The following is a 23,489-nucleotide window of genomic DNA, read 5'->3' as shown; positions in this document are numbered from 1 at the left end:
GAAAACATGTTTTTTAGAAATTTGTGCGCATTACTTGAAAATTAAATACAGAAATATCTCAAATATTTACACCCCTGAGTCAATACTTTGTATAAGCACTGTTGGCAGTGATTAAAGCTGTGAGTCTTTCTGGGTAAGTCTCTAAGAGCTTTCCACACCTGGATTGTGCAACATTTGCCCATTATTCTTTTCAAAATTCTTTAAGCTCTGTCAAATTGGTTGCTGATCATTTTCAGGTCTTGCCATAGATTTCTAAAAACCTGTTTTTGCTTTGTCATTATGGGGTATTACGTGTAGATTGATGAGTGGAAAATTTTAGAATAAGGCTGTAACATAACATGTGGAAAAAGGGGTCTGAATACTTTCCGAATGCACTGTATATGGTTGGTATTTACAGTTTTTATTTTCTGCCCAGCACAAACACCATGTTCAACTATTCATGGTCAACAATTTAGACCACAATTAGTTGAACGAGGTGTTAGTGAAAGGCTGGAACAGAATGTGTAAACTCCTGTCATATGTACAAAAAACCTGGGTTCGATCCCAGGCTGTGACCGGGAGTCCCATAGGGCGGCAGACAATTGGCCCAGCGTCGTCCGGTTTAGGGAAGGGTTTGGCCAGGCGCTCTAGTGACTCCTTGTGGCGGGCCGGGTGCCTGCAGGCTGACGACGGTCGTCAGATGAACAGTGTTTCCTCCGACACATTGGTGTAGCTGGCTTCCGGGTTAAGCAAGCAGGTATTAAGAAGCACGTATTGGCAAGTCATGTTTGGAGGACGCTTGACTCGACCTTTGCCTCTCCCGAGCACATTGGGGAGTTGCAGCAATAAGACAAGATCGTAATCGCGAAATTGGGTAGAAAAAGGGGGTAAAAAATGCATAATAACTAAGGGCTGTGTTTTGTGTGGGCTTAACCTGGCATTACGTATTAATAACTGTGTACAGTGCCTTCGGGAAAGTATTCAGACCCATTGACTTTTCCCACATTTTGTTACGTTACAGCCTTATTCTAAAACTGATTAAAAAATATATCCTCAGCAATCAACACACAAGACACTATAATGACAAAGCAAAAACATGTATTTTTTTTTGCAAATGTATTTACAAAAAAACAGAAATACTTTATATAATTATTCAGACCCTTTGCTATGACACACGAAATTGAGCTCAGGTGCATCCTGTTTCCATTGATCATCCTTAAGATGTTTCTTAAACTTGATTTGAGTCCACATGTGGTAAATTCAATTGATTGGACATGATTTGGAAAGGCACACACCTGTCTATATAAGGTCCCACAGTTGACAGTGCATTCTAGAGCAAAAACCAAGCCATGAGGTTGAAGGAGTTGTCCATAGAGCTCCGAGACAGGATTGTGTCGATGCACAGATCTGGGGAAGGGTACCAAATAATATCTGCAGCATTGATGGTCCCCAAATACACAGTGCCCTCCATCATTCTTAAATGGAAGACGTTTGGAGCCATCAAGACTCTTCCTAGAGCTGGCCGCCAGGACAAACTGAGCAATCGGGGGAGAAGGGTCTTGGTCAGGGAGGTGACCAAGAACCCGATGGTCACTCTGACAGAGCTCTAGAGTTCCTCTGTGGAGATGGGAGAAACTTCCAGATGGACAACCATCTCTGCAGCACTTCACCAATCAGGCCTTTATGCTAGAGTGACCATACGGAAGCCACTTCTCAATAAAAGGCACATGACAGCCCACTTGGAGTTTGCCAAAAGGCACCTAAAGATTATCTGGTCTGATGAAACCAAGATTGAACTCTTTGGCCTGAATGCCAAGCGTCACTTCTGGAGGAAACCTGGCACGATCCCTATGGTGAAGCATGATGGTGGTGGCAGCATCATGCTGTGGGGATGTTTTTCAGTAGCAGGGAAGACTAGTCAGGATTGAGGCAAAGATGAACGGAGCAAAGTACAGAGAGATACTTGATGAAAACCTGCTCCAGAGCGCCCAGGACCTCAAACTGGGGCAAAGGTTCACACTCCAACAGGACAATGACCCTAAGCACACAGCCAAGACAACGCAGGAGTGGCTTCGGGACAAGTCTCTGAATGTCATTGAGTGGCCCAGCCTGAGCCTGGACTTGGACACTATCAAACATCTCTGAAGAGACCTGAAAATAGCTTTGCAGAAAGGCTCCTCATCCAACCTGACAGAGCTTGAGAGGATCTGCAGAGAAGAATGGGAGAAACTCCCCAAATACAGGTGTGCCAAGGTTATAGCGTCATACCCAAGAAGACTCGAGGCTGTAATCACTGCCAAATGTGCTTCCACAAAGTACTGAATAAAGGGACTGAATACTTATGTAAATATTATATTTCAGTTTATTTTGTTTTCTAAATTAGCAATATTTTCAAATTTTTGTTGTTGTTGCTTTGTCGTTATGTGTAGATTGTTGAGGGGAAAATAATAAATAATTTGTTTGTTACAAATTTTTGTAATTTGTTTGTAGACTTTACTCTTTGCCAAAGTTTTAAAAACAATTGCTTTGTTTAGAATGAGTTATTGCACGAGCGCACTTCAGACTAGGCGTTCCCTAACGGAAATATGCAAATATATGCTAGAACGCACCAATAGGATCTCACTAGCTTGTGCTCGGCTCTGCCCACCTCCTGCTTGTTCTGCCCGCTATGATTTATTTGCTCCCATTGGAAACGACAGGCTCTATTCAATCTTGGGTTAGTTATACAAATATTGGTCTCCACTGTGGGGCTCTATGGGTGTAGGGTTAGTTGGTTGGGACATTTTCTTTCCTTTCCCCCATTTTTTTTTTTTGTATCACGTGTAATGGACTCACACTCCAGTCCAATTGGTGGCGGTAATGCACCTTTTTGGTTGCCAACCGCCATTTAAAAACCAGATAAGTATTGACGTAAACATGACCAAGAACAATTTTCTCGTTAGGATTTTTATTTAGACATTAACACTATGGAACTCAAAATATTACGAATTTAACTGCTCAGCATCACATACTTATGCCTCTTTAAATCGCGTTGGAGACAGGACTTGGTTGATATATGTTATCTATGTAACTCTAGCTTGCTAGTTGTTAGCAAACAATGGCCATGGTTTTTCACACTCAAATAGCCTCCATTATGGAGGTGCTAGCGAATGCAGCCGTGGCAGAGGTCTGTAAACTCGTAGACGACGACTATGCAGTGTTTCGTTTGGAAATAACTCAAAGCCAGAAAGAAAACAGGGGATTGCGGAGGAAACTACAGCTACTGGAGCTGAAGGTGTCACGGGAGCGCGCCGAGAGGACAACGCGAGAGCGAGCACACTCCAGTCGTCCCAGTAGTGTCAAGATTCTTGACCGATACAGAGGAATGGAAAGAGGTACATTTTGCAGAAGGCCGAGGCAGCGGGGCCCCCTCTGCACATGTGTGACTAGACGTGTTAACCAGAATTGGGTCTTGGACAGTTTGTGAATCGTTTGCAATAATTCCCCTGATTACTTAGCTATATTGCACAAAGACACACTATCATATTCTAACCAGATTCTTGATTTACTGCATTTACTATTATTTACTCATTAAAAACAATATGATGAATGGAACATAATCAATCAATCAATAAATAGTGTATCAAGAAGTTATGCAAAGTGTAATTTTACATCCTGGCCAATTCTAAACTGTCAATATTGTACAATATAGCGTTCAGTGTTGACAGTACCTAACCTAACCACCTATTTTCCCCCAATAACTCTCTCGAGTGAAGGACATCTCACTGGAGGCCACAGGAGCTTTGTGAAGCCAGCGGGACATAATACATGGAGAGATGACCAACCAATCACTGTTGATGAGGGGAGTGGAACCTCAACCCAGCACTTTATTGTGATAGAGGTTAGTGTTACAGTACATCAAATATGGTCAGTTCATTTCAGAAAGGCTCCCCTCAGCTATTCAAATCAAATTTTATTTGTCACATACACATGGTTAGCAGATGTTAATGCGAGTGTAGCGAAATGCTTGTGCTTCTAGTTCCGACAATGCAGTAATAACCAACAAGTAATCTAACCTAACAATTCCACAACTACTACCTTATACACACAAGTGTAAAGGGATAAAGAATATGTACATAAAGATATATGAATGAGTGATGGTACAGAACGGCATAGGCAAGATGCAGTAGATGGTATAGAGTACAGTATATACATATGAGATGAGTAATGTAGGGTATGTAAACCCTACATTCACTTGCTTACATCCTCATACATTCACTTGCGTACATCCTCATTTATCTGCCATAGAAGAGTTTGTGAGACTTCCCTACGACATTGTTATCCAATTCTACTCATGTACTGGTAATAACCTCTCCTCTTCTTGTGTCAGGATGCAGATACAGAGGCTGCAAGTCCTGGAGGATCGTCCCTGGTCAAGCAGGAGAGGACTGAAGAAGAGGACCAACGACACAGCATCACAGAGGTCAGTGGCACGCCGAACGCCATCCTAATGTCAGAGACATCTAACGGTAACACACAGGCTCTTGAGCACAGGATCTGACCACAGATCAGACCCAGAGGGGCTGGGCAGACTGGGCTGTCTTCCTGCTCCCGGCTCAGAGTATTTACTGGTATTTCACCAGAGCCAAAGGGCTGTTAATTCTTGTGTAGATGGTGATGCGTTACACACTGGAGGTGATGATCTGTCTTGTTCTTACGCTACAGAGATGGACCCTGGCAACATATCCTTGGGTTTAGAGACACAGACTGATCTGTCTAGAGAGGACTGGAACCAGTACAGTGGTAGTGTATACTCTGAAGGGTGCCTAGATAAGAAAGGTGAAGTTATAGTGGTAGATAAAGTGGAGGGTGACATTCCTTTCACATGGAATGCAGATAGTCACCTAGGAGACAGACACTCACAGGACAGAGACTTCTTAGATTACATGAAAAGCTTAGAGACAAATCCAAATCAGATCACAACCCAGTGTCCATGTCGATGGGGCCTTCCAATTCACACGGCCTTTTCGATCAGGTATTGAACTCAAATGACAGGGCTAGAGCCCAGGTTCAGGGAGGGGAAGACACATCGGGCGGTAGTAAAGAGAAACGGTTCCTCTGCATGTTCTGTAACAAAGGCTTTAGCTGCCTCCAGAAGGTGGTTCCACACGGGATAAATCCTTCAGTAGTACCCAGTGTCACATGCACTTCGCCCAGGCTGGCAACCTGAAGAGGCACCAGAGGGTCCACACGGGGGAAATCCTACACTGGCCCCCATTGTGAGAAGAGGTTCTCCCACCAGCACCATCTGAAGATCCACCTGAAGGTCCACACGGGAGAGAGGCCGTTCGCCTGTACACACTGTGGGAAGAGGTTCTCAGAGAGGAGCTACCTCAGGATACACCAGCAGAAGAACCATTCCACTCAATTCGTTCCTGATGTTTAGAATAAACCATTAAAGACAAATATACATTTTTATTGTTGTCAGCAGCAAATATCCACAGATACATTTGGAATAACAAGAGTAACAGATTTCAGTGTTCAATATTCCCGGGTATAATATTACATCCAGGCACTGTGTGATATATAAGGCATATATAACCCTAAAAAGTATGTTACATATTGTTTGTACTGTGTAACAATATGATGTTCACAAATGCGTATTTAATTACTTTCAGTCAAGTACTTACATTTTTTTTCAAGACACTTTTAATGAGAAAATTAATGGAGTTCATCAAGTTCATGCTGATTTTTATGGTGTATTTTTATTATTGTGTAATTTAAAACTTGTTTATGTTTTTTTTTAAACACAAAATGGGACTTTTTATTCTAAGACTTTCATTGAGACTTTCTTTAGTACACATCACATCCGATCTCACCCTATTCTGCATACACCCAACAGCGCTTTATAACCATTATAGACTTACTAAATATATCTACAAAAACCCACACACGAACAAACACCTACTGTACATGTCAGAATAGTTTAGTTGGCTTTGTTAGACATATTTATGTCCACCATGATGAATTTAACAACAATTACATCATTCTGTAACTACAGTATAGGACTCAAACGTAGTATGTGTACGTACCTGAGGGAGTGTAATCTGTATCAGCTGTCTCTTCCAGGAGGAGGAGGGTCCAGAGGGGCTGCTAGTGAAGGAGGAGGGGTGTGAGGAGGGTCTGGGGAACACTGAGGGGACCATGGTCATAGATGACAACCAGACTCCACCTCTTCCTGAACCCGCAGAGGAACAAGCTGAGCAGCACAGGACCACACACAGTCTCACTGAGGTGAGTCCACTGTGAACTACTGTCTGTTTGGCATTAGGTCAGGGCCCTTATCCACAAAGCCTCTCAGAGTAGGAGTGCTGACCAGGTGGGGGCCTGATCCTAGATCAGTACTCTTACTCTTAGAAGTCTTGTGAGTAGAAAATTGGTCGTAAGTGCTGAGACGAGAGACATGTTACTCCTATTCTTATGGTTAAAAAAAAAGCTATGCAGGAAGCCTCTTTAGTCATAAGAGTCCCACCTACTTGACAGATACTTTTGGTCATGTAGTGTAAGTGGCCACCTGATCGTCGAACATCTCATTTCAAAATCATGGGTATTAATATGGCGTTGGTCCCCCCTTTGCTGCTATAACAGCCTCCACTCTTCTGGGAAGGCTTTCCACTGGATGTTGGAACATTGCTACGGGGACATGCTTCCATTCAGCCACAATATCATTAGTGAGGTCAGGCACTGATGTTGGGCAATTAGTCCTGGCTCGCAGTCGGCGGTCCAAGTTTATTATTTTTTTATTTTAAATTTAACCTTTATTTAACCAGGTAGGCTAGTTGAGAACAAGTTCTCATTTGCAACTGCGACCTGGCCAAGATAAAGCATAGCAGTTTGACACATACAACAACACAGAGTTACACATGGAATAAACAAAACATACTGTCAATAATACAGTAGGGGAAAAAAGTCTATATACTGTGAGTGCAAATGAGGTAAGATAAGGGAGTTAAGGCAATAAATAGGCCATGGTGGCGAAGTAATTACAATATAGCAATTAAACACTGGAATGATAGATAGTAGAGTAGTAGAGCAAGTAGAGATACTGGGGTGCAAACGAGCAAGATAAATAAATAAATACAGTATGGGGACGAGGTAGTTGGATGGGCTGTTTACAAATGGGCTATGTACAGGTGCAGTGATCTGTGAGCTGCTCTGACAGCTGGTGCTTAAAGCTAGTGAGGGAGATATGAGTCTCCAGCTTCAGTGCTTTTTGCAGTTCGTTCCAGTCATTGGCAGCAGAGAACTGGAAGGAGAGGCGGCCAAAGGAGGAATTGGCTTTGGGGGTGACCAGTGAGATATACCTGCTGGAGTACGTGCTACGAGTGGGTGCTGCTATGGTGACCAGTGAGCTGAGATAAGGCGGGGCTTTACCTAGCAGAGACTTGTAGATGACCTGGAGCCAGTGGGTTTGGCGACGAGTATGAAGCGAGGGCCAGCCAACGAGAGCATACAGGTCGCAGTGGTGGGTAGTATATGGGGCTTTGGTGACAAAATGGATGGCACTGTGATAGACTGAATCCAATTTGTTGAGTAGAGTGTTGGAGGCTATTTTATAAATGACATCGCCGAAGTCGAGGATCGGTAGGATGGTCAGTTTTACGAGGGTATGTTTGGCAGCATGAGTGAAGGATACTTTGTTGCGAAATAGGAAGCCGATTCTAGATTTAATTTTGGATTGGAGATGCTTTATGTGAGTCTGGAAGGAGAGTTTACAGTCTAACCAGGCACCTAGGTATTTGTAGTTATCCACATATTCTAAGTCGGAGCCGTCCAGAGTAGTGATGCTGGACGGGCGGGCAGGTGCGGGCAGTGATCGGTTGAAGAGCATGCATTTAGTTTTACTTGCATTTAAGAGCAGTTGGAGGCCACGGAAGGACAGTTTTATGGCATTGAAGCTCGCCTGGAGGGTTGTTAACACAGTGTCCAAAGAAGGGCCAGAAGTATACAGAATGGTGTCGTCTGCGTAGAGGTGGATCAGAGAATCACCAGCAGCAAGAGCGACATAATTGATGTATACAAAGAAGAGAGTCGGCCCGAGAATTGAACCCGAGGCAACCTCATAGAGACTGCCAGAGGTCCGGACAACAGGGCCTCCGATTTGACACACTGAACTCTATCAGAGAAGTAGTTGGTGAACCAGGCGAGGCAATCATTTGGGAAACCAAGGCTGTTGAGTCTGCTAATAAGAATGTGGTGATTGACAGAGTCGAAAGCCTTGGCCAGGTCGATGAATACGGCTGCACAGTAATGTCTCTTATCGATGGCGGTTATGATATCATTTAGGACCTTGAGCGTGGCTGAGGTGCACCCATGACCAGCTCTGAAACAAAATTGCATAGCGGAGAAGGTACGGTGGGATTCAAAATGGTCGGTAATCTGTTTGTTAACTTGGCTTTTGAAGGCCTTAGAAAGGCAGGGTAGGATGGATATAGGTCTGTAGCAGTTTGGGTCTAGAGTGTCTCCCCCTTTGAAGAGGGGGATGACCGCGGCAGCTTTCCAATCTTTGGGAATCTCAGATGATACGAAAGAGAGGTTGAACAGACTAGTGATAGGGGTTGCAACAATTTCGGCAGATCATTTTAGAAAGAGAGGTTCCAGATTGTCTAGCCCGGCTGATTTGCAGGGATCCAGATTTTGCAGCTCTTTCAGAACATTAGCTATCTGGATTTGGGTGAAGGGGAAATGGGGGAGGCTTGGGCGAGTTGCTGTGGGGGGTGCAGGACTGTTGACCGGGGTAGAGGTAGCCAGGTGGAAAGCATGGCAAGCTGTAGAAAAATGCTTATTGAAATTCTCAATTATAGTGGATTTATTGGTGGTGGCCGTGTTTCCTAGCCTCAGTGCAGTGGGCAGCTGGGAGGAGGTGCTCATGGACTTTAGTGTCCCAGAACGTTTTTGAGTTTGTGCTACAGGATGCAAATTTCTGCTTGAAAAAGCTTGGCTTAGCTTTCTTAACTGCCTGTTTATTTAGGTTCCTAACTTCCCTGAAAAGTTGCATATCATGGGGGCTATTCGATGCTATTGCAGAACGCCACAGGATGTTTTTGTGCTGGTCAAGGGCAGTCAGGTCTGGAGAGAACCAAGGGTTATATATTTTCCTGGTTCAATTTTTTTTTAAACGGGGCATGCTTATTTAAGATGGTGAGGAAGGCATTTTTAAAGAATGACCAGGCATCCTCTACTGACGGGATGAGGTCAATATCCTTCCAGGATACCCGGGCCAGGTCGATTAGAAAGGCCTGCTCGCTGAAGTGTTTTAGGGAGCGTTTGACAGTGATGAGGGGTGGTCGTTTGACCGCGGACCCATTACGGATGCAGACAATGAGGCAGTGATCGCTGAGATCTTGGTTGAAAACAGCAGAGGTGTATTTGGAGGGCAAGTTGGTTAGGATGATATCTATGAGGGTGCCCGTGTTTATGGATTTGGGGTTGTACCTGGTGGGTTCATTAATAATTTGTGTGAGATTGAGGGCATCAAGCTTAGATTGTAGGATAGCCGGGGTGTTAAGCATGTCGCAGTTTAGGTCACCTAGCAGCATGAGCGCTGAAGATAGATGGGGGGCAATCAGTTCACATATGGTGTCCAGGGCACAGCTGGGGGCAGAGGGTGGTCTATAGCAAGCGGCAACGGTGAGAGACTTGTTTCTGGAAAGGTGGATTTTTAAAAGTAGAAGCTCGAATTGTTTGGGTACAGACCTGGATAGTAAGACAGAACTCTGCAGGCTATCTCTGCAGTAGATTGCAACACCGCCCCCTTTGGCAGTTCTATCTTGTCGGAAAATGTTATAGTTAGGAATGGAAATTTCAGGGTTTTTGGTAGTCTTCCTGAGCCAGGATTCAGACACAGCTAGGACATCCGGGTTGGCAGAGTGTGCTAGGCCAGTGAATAAAACAAACTTAGAGAGGAGGCTTCTAATGTTAACATGCATGAAACCAAGGCTTTTACGGTTACAGAAGTCAACAAATGATAGCGCCTGGGGAGTGTAGCTAGGCACTGCATGGCCGGGATTAACCTCCACATCACCAGAGGAACAGAGGAGGAGTAGGATAAGGGTACGGTTAAAGGCTAAAAGAACTGGTCGCCTAGTACGTTCGGAACAGAGAGTAAAAGGAGCAGATTTCTGGGCACGGTAGAGTAGATTCAAGGCATAATGTACAGACAAAGGTATGGTAGGATGTGAATACAGTGGGGGTAAACCTGTGCATAGAGTGACGATGAAAGAGATTTTGTCTCTAGAAATATCATTTAAACCAGGTGATGTCATCGCATGTGTGGTAGGTGGAACTAAAGTGTTAAATAAGGCGTATTGAGCAGGGCTAGAGGCTCTACAGTGAAATAAGGCAATAAATACTAACCAAAACAGCAATGGACAAGGCGTATTGACGTTAGCGAGAGGCATGCGTAGCCGAGTGAATCAAAGGAGTCCAGTGAGTGGCTTCAGGCAGCTAGCAAGTTAGCAGAAAGGCCTTGGAGGGACGTCGCGACGGACAAAAGTCTGTTGTGGCCCCCTCGTGCTATTACGTCGGCAGACAGATCAGCAGGGCTCCGTGTGGTAAACCAGGCCAATTGGCAAAATAGGTATGGTGGCCAAAGAATTTGTCCGATGGGCCTCTTAAGCTAACAGTCCGATGTGTTCTAGACAGCTAGCAGGCCGCGGCTAGCAGGCTAACGGATGGGCATTCAGGGGATGACGCGACGGTGGAGCCAGTTGAGAAAACCCTCTCGGGCAAATCACGTCGGTGGTCCAGTCGTGATGGGTCGGCGGGGGTCCGGGCCAGTTGGCAAAATAGGTATTGTAGCCCAGGGAGTAGCTGATGGGCCTCTTTGGCTAGCCGGGAGATGGGCCTGGCAGGGCTAGCTCCAGGCTAATTGGTTCTTGCTTCGGGACAGGAACGTTAGCCAGGAGTGGCCACTCGGATAGCAGCTAGCTAGCTGCGATGATCCATGTGAGAAAAAAAATAGAAAAGGTAGGAATCCGGAGATATGGAGAAAAGTAAGTCCGATTTGCTCTGATTTGAGTCGTGCTGTGCAGACTGGCGAAAGTTGTTCGTGCTAGAGGTAGCTGATGACCGCTAGCAGTGGCTAGCTGACTACTAGCTAGTAGCTAGTTAGCTGGCTCGCTTCTGTTGGGGTTCCGGTTCAGAAGACTTCCGATACTTCCGGTTCAGCTGACTTCCGGTTCAGAAGAATTCATCCCAAAGGTGTTCGCTGGGGATGAAGTCAGGGCTCTGTGCAGGCCAGTCAAGTTCTTCCACACCGATCTCGACAAACCATTTCTGTATGGACCTTGCTTTGTGCAGGCTGAAACAGGAAAGGGCCTTCCCTAAACTGTTGTCACAAAGTTGGAAGCACAGAATCGTCTAGATTCTTTCTATGCTATAGCATTAAGATTTCCCTTCACTGGAACTGAGAGGCTTAGTCCAAACCATGAAAATCAGCCCTACACCATCATTCCTCCTCCACCAAACTTTAAAGTTGGCACTATGCATTTGGGCAGGTAGCCTTCTCCTGGCATTTGTCGGACTGCCAGATGGTGAAGCATGATTCATCACTCCAGAGAATGCGTTTCCACTGCTCCAGAGTCCAATGGCGATGAGCTTTACACAACTCCAGCAGACGCTTGGCATTGCGCATGGTGATCTTAGACTTGTGTGTGGCTGCTCGGCCATGGAAACCCATTTCATGAAGCTCCAGACGAACAGTTGTTGTGCTGACGTTGCTTCCAGAGGATGTTTGGCTTCCGGCGCCGACCGAGATGGCCGCCTCGCTTCGCGTTCCTTGGAAAATATGCAGTATTCTGTTTTTTTATGTGTTATTTCTTACATCGGTACCCCAGGTAATCTTAGGTTTCATTACATACAGTCGGGAGGAACTACTGAATATACGATTAACGTCAACTCACCATCGTTCCTACCAGGAATATGACTTTCCCGAAACGGATCCAGTGTTTTGCCTTCCACCCAATACAATGGATCTGATCCCAGCCGGCGACCCTATGCGACGCCGTAAAAGGGGCAAACGTAGCGGTCTCCTGGTCAGGCTTCGGAGACGGGCACATCGCGCTCCACTCCCTAGCATACTACTCGCCAATGTCCAGTCTCTTGACAATAAGGTTGATGAAATCCGAGCACGGGTAACATTCCAGAGAGACATCAGGGATTGCAACGTGCTCTGCTTCACGGAAACATGGCTAACTCAAGAGACGCTAACGGAGTCGGTGCAGCCAGCTGGTTTCTTCACGCATCGCGCCGACAGAAACATACATCTTTCTGGTAAGAAGAGGGGCGGGGGGGTATGCCTTATGATTAACGAGACGTGGTGTGATCATCATAACAACACACAGGAACTCAAGTCATTCTGTTCACCTGATCTAGAACTCCTCACAATCAAATGTCGACCGCATTATCTACCAAGGGAATTCTCTTCGATCATAATCACAGCCGTATATATTCCCCCCCAAGCAGACACATCGATGGCCCTGAACGAACTTTATCTGACTCTTTGTAAACTGGAAACCACACACCCTGAGGCTGCATTCATCGTAGCTGGGGATTTTAACAAGGCTAATCTAAAAACAAAACTCCCTAAATTCTATCAGCATATCGATTGTGCTACCAGGGCTGGTAAAACCCTGGATCATTGTTATACTAACTTCCGCGACGCATATAAGGCCCTCCCCCGCCCTCCTTTCGGAAAAGCTGACCACGACTCCATTTTGTTGATTCCAGCCTACAAACAGAAACTAAAACAACAAGCTCCCGCGCTCAGGTCTGTTCAACGCTGGTCCGACCAATCTGATTCCACGCTTCAAGACTGCTTCGATCACGCGGATTGGAATATGTTCCGCATTGCGTCCAACAACAACATTGACGAATATGCTGATTCGGTGAGCGAGTTCATTAGGAAGTGCATTGACGATGTCGTACCCACAGCAACGATTAAAACATTCCCAAACCAGAAACCGTGGATTGACGGCAGCATTCGCGTGAAACTGAAAGCGCGAACCACTGCTTTTAACCAGGGCAAGGTGACCGGAAACATGACCGAATACAAACAGTGTAGCTATTCTCTCCGCAAGGCAATCAAACAGGCTAAGTCCCAGTACAGAGACAAAATAGAGTCGCAATTCAACAGCTCAGACACAAGAGGTATGTGGCAGGGTCTACAGTCTATCACGGATTACAAAAAGAAAACCAGCCCCGTCGCGGACCAGGATGTCTTGCTCCCAGACAGGCTAAATAACTTTTTTGCCCGCTTTGAGGACAATACAGTGCCACTGACACGGCCCGCTACCAAAACCTGCGGGCTCTCCTTCACTGCAGCCGAGGTGAGTAAAACATTTAAACGTGTTAACCCTCGCAAGGCTGCAGGCCCAGACGGCATTCCCAGCCGCGTCCTCAGAGCATGCGCAGACCAGCTGGCTGGTGTGTTTACGGACATATTCAATCAATCCTTATCCCAGTCTGCTGTTCCCACATGCTTCAAGAGGGCCACCATTGTTCCTGTTCCCAAGAAAGCTAAGGTAACTGAGCTAAACGACTACCGCCCCGTAGCACTCACTTCCGTCATCATGAAGTGCTTTGAGAGACTAGTCAAGGACCATATCACCTCCACCCTACCGGACACCCTAGACCCACTCCAATTTGCTTACCGACCCAATAGGTCCACAGACGACGCAATCGCAACCACACTGCACACTGCCCTAACCCATCTGGACAAGAGGAATACCTATGTGAGAATGCTGTTCATCGATTACAGCTCAGCATTTAACACCATAGTACCCTCCAAACTCGTCATCAAGCTCGAGACCCTGGGTCTCGACCCCGCCCTGTGCAACTGGGTCCTGGACTTCCTGACGGGCCGCCCCCAGGTGGTGAGGGTAGGTAACAACATCTCCACCCCGCTGATCCTCAACACTGGGGCCCCACAAGGGTGCGTTCTGAGCCCTCTCCTGTACTCCCTGTTCACCCACGACTGCGTGGCCATGCACGCCTCCAACTCAATCATCAAGTTTGCGGATGACACTACAGTGGTAGGCTTGATTACCAACAACGACGAGACGGCCTACAGGGAGGAGGTGAGGGCCCTCAGAGTGTGGTGTCAGGAAAATAACCTCACACTCAACGTCAACAAAACAAAGAAGATGATTGTGGACTTCAGGAAACAGCAGAGGGAGCACCCCCCTATCCACATCGACGGGTCAGTAGTGGAGAAGGTGGAAAGTTTTAAGTTCCTCGGTGTACACATCACGGACAAACTGAATTGGTCCACCCACACAGACAGCGTTGTGAAGAAGGCGCAGCAGCGCCTCTTCAACCTCAGGAGGCTGAAGAAATTCGGCTTGTCACCAAAAGCACTCACAAACTTCTACAGATGCACAATCGAGAGCATCCTGTCGGGCTGTATCACCGCCTGGTACGGCAACTGCTCCGCCCACAACCGTAAGGCTCTCCAGAGGGTAGTGAGGTCTGCAGAACGCATCACCGGGGGCAAACTACCTGCCCTCCAGGACACCTACACCACCCGATGTTACAGGAAGGCCATAAAGATCATCAAGGACAACAACCACCCAAGCCACTGCCTGTTCACCCCGCTATCATCCAGAAGGCGAGGTCAGTACAGGTGCATCAAAGCAGGGACCGAGAGACTGAAAAACAGCTTCTATCTCAAGGCCATCAGACTGTTAAACAGCCACCACTAACATTTAGCGGCCGCTGCCAACATACTGACTCAACTCCAGCCACTTTAAAAATGGGAATTGATGGAAATTATGTAAAAATGTACCACTAGCCACTTTAAACAATGCCACTTAATATAATGTTTACATACCCTACATTACCCATCTCATATGTATATGTATATACTGTACTCTATATCATCTACTGCATCTTGCCATCTTTATGTAATACATGTACCACTAGCCACTTTAAACTATGCCACTTTATGTTTACATACCCTACAGTACTCATCTCATATGTATATACCGTACTCTATACCATCTACTGCATCTTGCCTATGCCGTTCTGTACCATCACTCATTCATATATCTTTATGTACATATTCTTTATCCCTTTACACTTGTGTGTATAAGGTAGTAGTTGTGGAATTGTTAGGTTAGATTACTTGTTGTTATTACTGCATTGTCGGAACTAGAAGCACAAGCATTTCGCTACACTCGCATTAACATCTGCTAACCATGTGTATGTGACTAATAAAATTTGATTTCATTTGATTTGATTTGATGTTTGGAACTCTGTAGTGAGTGTTGCAACTGAGGACAGACTATTTTTACGCGCTACACGCTTCAAGCACTCGGCGGCCCGTTCTCTGAGCTTGTGTGACCTACCGCTTTGCGGCCGAGCCACTGTTGTTCCTAGACATTTTCACAATAACAGCAATTACAGTTGACCAGGGCAGATATTTGATGAACTGACTTGTTAGAAAGGTGGCATCCTATGACGGTGCCACGTTGACAGTCACTGAGCTCTTCAGTAAGACCATTCTACTGCCAATTTTTCTCTATGGAGATTGCATGGCTGTGTGCTCGATTTTATACACCTGTCAGCAACGGGTGTGGCTGAAATAGCCAAATCCATTCATTTGAAGGGGTACCACATTCTTTTTTGTATATATACAGTGCTATCAGAAAATATTAAGACCCCTTGACTTTTTCCAAATTTTGTTAAGTTACAGCCTTATCCTAAAATTATTTAAAAATAAATAAATGCTCATCAATCTACACACAATACTTTACTCAGACCCTTTACTCAGTACTTTGTTGAAGCACCTTTGGCAGCGATTACAGCCTTTAGTCTTCTTGGGTCTGACTCAACAAGCTTGGCACACCTGTATCTCCCATTCTTCTCTGCAGATCCTCTCAAGCTCTGTCAGGTTGGATGGGGAGCGTTGCTGCACAACTTTTTCAGGCCTCTCCAGAGATGTTCGTTCGGGTTCAAGTCTGGGCTCTGGTTGGGGCACTCAATGACATTCAGAGACTTGTCCCGAAGCCACTCCTGCATTTTCTTGGCTTTGTGCTTAGGGTCGTTGTCCTATTGGAAGGTGAACCTTTGCCCCAGTTTGAGGTCCTGAGTGCTCTGGAGCAGGTTTTCATCAAGGATCTTTCTGTACTTAGCTCTGTTCATCTTTCCCTCGATCCTGACGAGTGTTCCAGTCCCTGCCGCTGAAAAACATCCCACAGCATGATGCTGCCACCATCATGCTTCACTGTAGGGATGGTGCCAGGTTTCCTCCAGATGTGACGCTTGGTATTCAGGCCAAAGAGTTCAATCTTTGTTTCCTCAGACCAGAGAATCTTGTTTCTCATGGTCTGAGAGTCTTTAGATGCCTTTTGGCAAACTCCAAGCGGGCTGTCATGTGCCTTTTTTACTGAGAAGTGGGTTCAGTCGGGCCACTCTACCATAAAGGCCTGCTTGGTGGAGTGCTGCAGAGATGGATGTCCTTCTGGAAGGTTCTCCCATCTCCACAGAGGAACTCTGGAGCTCTGTCAGTGACCATCAGGTTCTTGGTCACCTCCCTGACCAAGGCCCTTCTCCCCCGATTGCTCAGTTTGGCCGGTCGGACAGCTCTAGGAAGAGTCTTGGTGGTTTCAAACTTGTTCCATTTAAGAATGATGGAGGCCACTGTGGGGATCTTCAATGCTGCAGAATTGTTTTGGTACGCTTCCCCAGATCTGTGCCTCGACACAATCCTGTCTCGAAGTTCTACGGACAATTCCTTCGACCTCATGGCTTGATAGTGCTCTGACATGCACTGTCAACTGGTGGGACCTTATATAGACAGGTGTGTGCCTTTTCAAAATCATGTCCAATCAATTGAATTTACAACAGGTGGATTCCAAGTTGTAGAAACATCTCAAGGATGATCAATGGAAACCGGATGCAGCTGAGCTCAATTTCGAGTCTCATAGCAAAGGGTCTGAATACTTATGTAAATAAGGTATACTTTCCGAAGGCACTGTAGTGTATTAAGGACACCTCTTGAGCTGTCCTAACCAGTTAAGCGGTACCAGCCGGTGCCTTGATAATAGAAAAATGCAGAGTCAGTGGTTCCTGCTCCACATGCAATTTGCTTTGGAGTTGTTGATTTTTTTTTTATTGGTACATCCATAAATAATCTAGACCTACATGCATCAATATCTGTTGTGTTTTAGGGAGTTTGCCCTATTTCACATGATATGCCTAAATTCTTATAACCACATGTTATTCTTTATTAGCCTGTTTTTTAGTTATTATTTAAGTAACCTACATCATGCTATTTCAAGATATCCCTTTGGAGCCCAATATCAGGTTGTTAAAAAATATACCTAAATGGGGAATGCCTTTTTTAACTTGTGCAATTGAAGACATCTAGGGCCTATGTTAACTTTGTGTTCAATGAGAATTATAGATCTTTCAAACGTTTTATGCAACACTATCGGCAAGTGATTTGATGCCAACTGAGCCTATGCGAGTTGTTAAACAGGAGTGAAGAGTGTGTTCATATAACGGTATAATTATAAAAATTCTGCTTCAACCATCAGGTTATGCATGCTAACATATTTGCCAAGAATTAAGAGTAGGCAAATTGATTGTGTCAGGCAAAAATGATATCAAACGTTTTATCATTGCAACATGAGTAAAATAAACTCAAAAGTTTCTCAGCTAGTTGTCACGACAGTTTGAGTTACTGCAAAGGAAAGATGATGATGCTCATTAACATTGTTGCAAATGATGGGGTATAAACTATCGCAATGAGGCATCGCCAGCTTTGAACGCTTCAGACTACAACAGTGAATGTAACTTTACGTCAAATGTTGCAATGGTAAAACGTTTTATATAACTTTCACCTGACACGATAACTTTGCCTTCTCTTAATTTTTTCCTAATGTTGGTGTAACGGATGTGAAATGGCTAGCTAGTTAGCGGGTACGCGCTAATAGCGTTTCAGTCGGTTACGTCACTTGCTCTGAGACTTGAAGTAGGGTTTCCCCTTGCTCTGCAAGGGCCACGGCTTTTGTGGAGCGATGGGTAACGACGCTTCGTGGGTGTCAGTTGTTGATGTGTGCAGAAAGTCCCTGGTTCGCGCCCGGGTCGGGGCGATTCTGATATTTTTTATAATGTGATAGGCATATTGCACTGAATCATATAGTATGGTTGTTAAAAGTAGAATTTGGATAGCTATTATATCAACACACGCGTACTCCCGTTCAACAACTCTCTAAATTACTTTTGGCACGGTAGGCTAGGCATCAACTCGATAATGTTGCTTAAAACGTATGAAAGGTCTATCATTAATCACCAAACCGTAGGCCCTAGATGCTGTCAACTGCTTATAAATCAATTGCCCAACTCATAACTTAAAATAACATGATGTATGTCAATTCAATAATCAAAAGAAAAATGTTATTATTTATTAGCCTTGTGGTTATAAGTATTTAGGCGTATCATGTGACTTAGGCCTCATGTAAAGTCATTGTCAAAAGCGCAAAAGATAGCCTACTGTTGCATGTAGATCTATATTGAACAAAAATATAAACACAGCATGTAAATTGTTTGTCCCATGTTCCATGAGCTAAAATTAAAGATCCTAGAAATTTTCCATATGCACAAAAAACTTTTTTCTCTCAAATGTTGTGCACAAATTAGTTTACATCCCTGTTAGTGAGCATTTCTCCCTTGCCAAGATAATCCATCCACCTGAAAGGTATGGCATATCAAGAAGCTTATTATAAACAGCATGTTCATTACACAGGTGCACCTTATGCTGGGGACAATAAAAAGGCCCTATCTCTAACATGTGCAGCATTGTCAAACGACACAATGCAACAGATGTCTAAAGTTTTGAGAGAGCGTGCAATTGGCATGCTGACTGCAGGAATGTCCACCAGAGCTGTTGCCAGAGAACTGAATGGGAATTTCTCTACAATAACTCGCCTCAAACGTCTTTTTAGAGAATTTGGCAGTACGTCCAACTGGCGTCACAACCACAGACGATGTGTATGGCGTCATGTGGGCGAGATGTTTGCTGATGTCAACGTTGTGAACAGAGTGCCCCATGGTGGGGTTATGGTATGGGCAGGCATAAGCTACGGACAATTAACACAATTGCATTTTGTCAATGGCAATTTGAATGCACAGAGATACCGTGACGAGATCCTGAGGCTTATTGTCGTGCCGTTTATCCTCCACCATCACCTCATGTTTCAGCATGATAATGCACAGCCCCATGTCACAAGTATCTGTACACAATTCCTGGAAGCTGAAAATGTCCCTGTTTTTCCATGGCTTGCATACTCCCATTGAGCATGTTTGGGATGCTCTGGTTCGACGTATACAACAGCGTGTTTCAGTTCCTGCCAAAATCCAGCAACTTTACACAGCCATTGAAGAGTGGGACAACATTCCACAGGCTACACTTAACAGCTTGATCAACTCTGTGAAGGAGATGTGTACATGTTTTTGAAAATGTTGCATATTGCTTTTTTTTTTGTTCAGTGTAGATTATTTATGGGTTGATCATATAGAAATATCAAAACATTCTCTGAACTCCAAAACAATTGCATGGGGTACAGGAGCCACTGACTCTGCCTTTTCTTATAATCAAGACACTTGCTGGTAACTCTTAATCGGTTAGGACAACTCATGAGGGGTCCTAAATATCTGTCGACTAGAAGAGGCTTCACGCATAGCTTTTATTTTTACCCATAAGAGTAGTAGTAAAATGTCTCTTTTCTCAGCACTTACGACCAAATTTCTAGTCTAAGACGCTTTGTGGATACAAGCCCTGATCTTGATTCATTTTGTCTTAAGTGTGGGACCATGCCTTTGAATTAGCAAACCAATAAAGAATATCAAGTGATCAAATCAACTAGCATGTTTGCATAGTATTCATAGCAATCACTAATTTTCTAATCAGAAGATGCCCCAAAGCAGGGTGCTCATATCAGATTTCTTGATCCAAACCTTTCACTCTGTATCTCTTACAGTCAGTAGACATGGAGGATGGGAAGCCTGATCTGCTGCTGGTCAAAGAGGAGACGATAGAGGACGGACCAGAGAGCATTGATCTGCTGAGTGGACTAAAGATGGGGGAGCAAGGTAAGAGAGAAATACATATAGCCTACATACTAATAGTAATAGATCTTCAGTGGGAATAGTGATGCACCTGGCTATTATTATTTATTTATTTTCTTCATTAATAAAATTAAATCAATACAACCCTATGTTTAAATACAAAACACACATAATGTATGAACTTGACCAAGTAATTGAGTCAAACTCCCTATGTAGTTTTCTCTGCCATGTTTTTAAGATCTATTTTCTAACCTCTTCCTGCAGGTGGGTGGCTGGAGGCTAACAGAGGAGACTGGGTGGCCATCTTGGATTCCCAGACCCAGACGGGTGCAGTCAATGGCCCGGGGGATGACATCACTGAGCAGGCCAGGACCAGAGGCGACATAGTGGAGGTCAGTGGATGGGACAGCGTCTTCAACTCTGGGCTGGGGAACAACAATGTTAACCAGAAACAGACTGTCGAACACAAAACGACAGCTGAATTTAGTCTCCATGACAACATACTGGCTGAGACCAGGACGAGGCGTAGATTTTGTCTGCGTGGACGGGGAGGTTTCGGTATGCGGCTGGAGAGAGAAGAGACTGACTCGGCTAGCGATGCTCCGTCCTGCTCCTATAGTTGTGAGTCAGAGAGACTGATGGCACCTCAGGTTAACCCCTTAACAGGTGCTGCCTTCAGCCTGCCTTCTATAGGCTCTATCAACTGGAACATGGACCCTGCGACAACACAGACACTCCCTGTCCTTCATCCTCCTCACACTCTCCTTATGTTAAATCAGACCTCAGACAATGCCAGTTCCTCAACACTAAATGGCTACACAAGCCCATTGACAAATGACAGTAGTACAGATGGAATCAGTAAAGGTGGCGGCGCCAAAGAGAAGCGCTTCCCGTGTTCGTTCTGTGGGAAAGCCTTCCGTTTGCCCAAACAGGTGGAGATCCACCAGAGGATGCACACGGGGGAGAAACCATTCGGCTGCCACCTGTGCCGGGCCAGTTTTTCAGACTCGTCCAACTTGAAGAGGCACCAGAGGGTCCACACAGGGGAGAAACCCTACAGCTGTCCCCAGTGTGAGAAGAGGTTCTCCCGCCAGCACCATATGAAGATGCACCTGAAAGTCCACACGGGAGAGAGACCATTCGCCTGTACACACTGTGGGAAGAGGTTCTCAGAGAGGAGCTATCTCAGGATACACCAGCAGAAAATGCACACAGCCCATGTATAGTGATATGTAATGTAGTATTAGTTAGTTTGTAGTTAATTCTGTTGGTTTTGGATGTAGTAGGGAACTGGATGAGAACTGAAGAAAGAATGAGTATGATGAGACAGAGAAGATCAGGGGTTATCAACAGGATTTGGGGGATTTTAGTTTTTTTAGTTGTGGTCATTTTGCAGTGTACAAATTCTAATTATTCCCCCCCCAACCATTCACTCCGACAAAGATTCTGGCTGAATCTAGTTGCTTACCCCTGGAGTAGATGATATGGTGATGGTTGGTGTCTGCTAAAATGCTTCACTGATGAATGGGACAACCTTGTCCGGTTGTTTTGATGCTGGTGTTTTATAATAAGGGAATTATAATGCCTTAATTCATGTTTACTTATACTAATCATGACAATTGGGTGAAACTCCTGGACATCAGTTGTGATAGTCCATTCCATAATGTCCATTTTACTTTGACCTGTCCTGTTTTTAGGATATGTATCTTTGTTAACATGACAGCTCATTTTTTATTTTAATTGAGCGCCATTTAGGTTAGGCTATTTGATCGGAGAAACCTGCATGATGTAAAAAGTGTCCGTCTCATTACATTGTCATACATTTTATCACCATTCTGTAAACTACAGAAAAGGCAACGTACTCTTTCTACAATATCCTATATCTGCTACATGATTTGTTAGTTCATTTTTTGGACTGAACGTTGGTTGAGCGCTGCAGAGATGCATCTTTCCAACATCACCCTGGAGAGGCACGCTGGGAATGAACAAGCAACATATTTTGCGCCCCTGCCTTTGACATAGTGGGCACTGCTTATCAAAGTGTGGCATCACCGCTCACCTAAAAGCCCATATACCACTGGTTGATAGAAATTGTCATTGTTTTGGGGCAGAATTATGAGGTTTTATGTGTTGGTATTGGAGGTGCGTCTTGGTCAGTTTAGCTCAGAAAATGCCGCCTTCGTCAATCTGCCCCACTAATCCTGCCTAATGAGTGGGCAGGCCATGCCTATAGCATATCATAATTGCATCAATGAATTATATATCAATGGTTATAACAAACTCTGAACACCGTAACACCAAAATGGATGCAGAGGACATGACAAATAAACTCAAAAGGGGGGAATATTTACAGGTTGCTCAGGAGGTAAAGGGAAAGTGGAATAAATGTGACTAGTTATGGAAAATACTGGAGATCAAAAAGGAGGTTAAGGAGACAGCACTGCGTGTATATTATGTGTAATAAAGTATAAGCATACCAGAGAGTATGTTGTAATGTTTTTTGCAAGCCTTAATTACAGCAAAGTCTAAAAACAGTCAAATTAATTTGTGAATGCAATTTTCGAAATGGAACGGTTTATTTATTGTTTAAGCTAATTATTCAAGACTTGCTTTATTTTATTTTAAAATGCTTGATTGCATTTCAAATCATGAATGACTCATGTGATGACATGAATGAATGAATGATTGATTGATACAGTAGCCTATAGAAGTATTGAAATATAGTCCTAAGTAAATGACGGTATTAAGACTAAACAGGATGTGTTTTTAGGTCTACAGCTCAATGGTGGTTATACAAGGTTGCTATACTAAGCCTACCAATCGATAATGACTTATTATTATTATAGTAATAATAACAAGGAGATCTAGATTTTAAAAAACATTTGGTACAGTGTAAACACAAAATAAATGATAAATAATACCAGAGGCTGTTCTAACAAAAAAAGTGGAAAGCCTTTGTTACAGCAAAGCAAAGATTAAAAACAGACGGATTTGTGAAATGGTTTGCTTGGCATGTCGTTGCGTAGCCTCATGGAATCAGTAGGCTATTAAACGGTCAAACAGGTAACAGAAGCAGGATTTGTCTTATTTCTGTAGGTATATTGATGATTTATAAAGCCAGGCACATTTCACAGTTAGGCTATTGATTATAAACCTAATTAAGTTTGGGTTTCCTCTCCTCACTTTTCTTAGACAATAAGTCAAGGGCTGTTTTCTCATCTCCTCATACTGCTGCTGCCTCCGGCATTGTTCTCAACACCAATATGCTGGTTAACTTTGCTATTATGCACATAGCAACATGGTCTAGGAAAAGGCGCCAATTCAATCCAATTCATGTTTCAAAACCATGGACAGCAACCGCTATCCAACAAGGGAGAAAGCGCATGTTATTATTTTTG

General features: G+C 44.4%; 1 protein-coding gene across 1 annotated transcript; it reads left to right on the top strand.

Moving 5' to 3' along the window:
• Positions 1–2,800: 2,800 nt before the first annotated feature.
• LOC139577679 (uncharacterized) lies at positions 2,801–22,574 on the top strand. The gene is made up of 6 exons (XM_071404847.1): positions 2,801–3,353; positions 3,735–3,859; positions 4,349–4,441; positions 6,088–6,252; positions 20,004–20,115; positions 20,356–22,574. The coding sequence occupies exons 1-6, from the start codon at positions 3,077–3,079 to the stop codon at positions 21,315–21,317; spliced, it is 1,734 nt and encodes a 577-aa protein (XP_071260948.1). The 5' UTR covers positions 2,801–3,076; the 3' UTR covers positions 21,318–22,574.
• Positions 22,575–23,489: the final 915 nt, after the last annotated feature.

This window comes from Salvelinus alpinus, chromosome 6, assembly GCF_045679555.1.
Source record: "Salvelinus alpinus chromosome 6, SLU_Salpinus.1, whole genome shotgun sequence".
Lineage (NCBI taxonomy): Eukaryota > Metazoa > Chordata > Actinopteri > Salmoniformes > Salmonidae > Salvelinus > Salvelinus alpinus.
The sequence above is the reverse complement of the archived record's forward strand: the minus strand, read 5'-3'. Positions and strand labels throughout refer to the sequence as shown.

Excerpts from the sequence above, each read along its gene's own strand:
- LOC139577679 (XM_071404847.1), top strand. The coding sequence starts at position 3,077 with ATGGCCATGGTTTTTCACACTCAAATAGCCTCCATTATGGAGGTGCTA. Across the intron at positions 3,860-4,348 it reads AGCACTTTATTGTGATAGAG|GATGCAGATACAGAGGCTGC; the intron begins GTTAGTGTTACA and ends TTCTTGTGTCAG. Across the intron at positions 20,116-20,355 it reads ACTAAAGATGGGGGAGCAAG|GTGGGTGGCTGGAGGCTAAC; the intron begins GTAAGAGAGAAA and ends CTCTTCCTGCAG.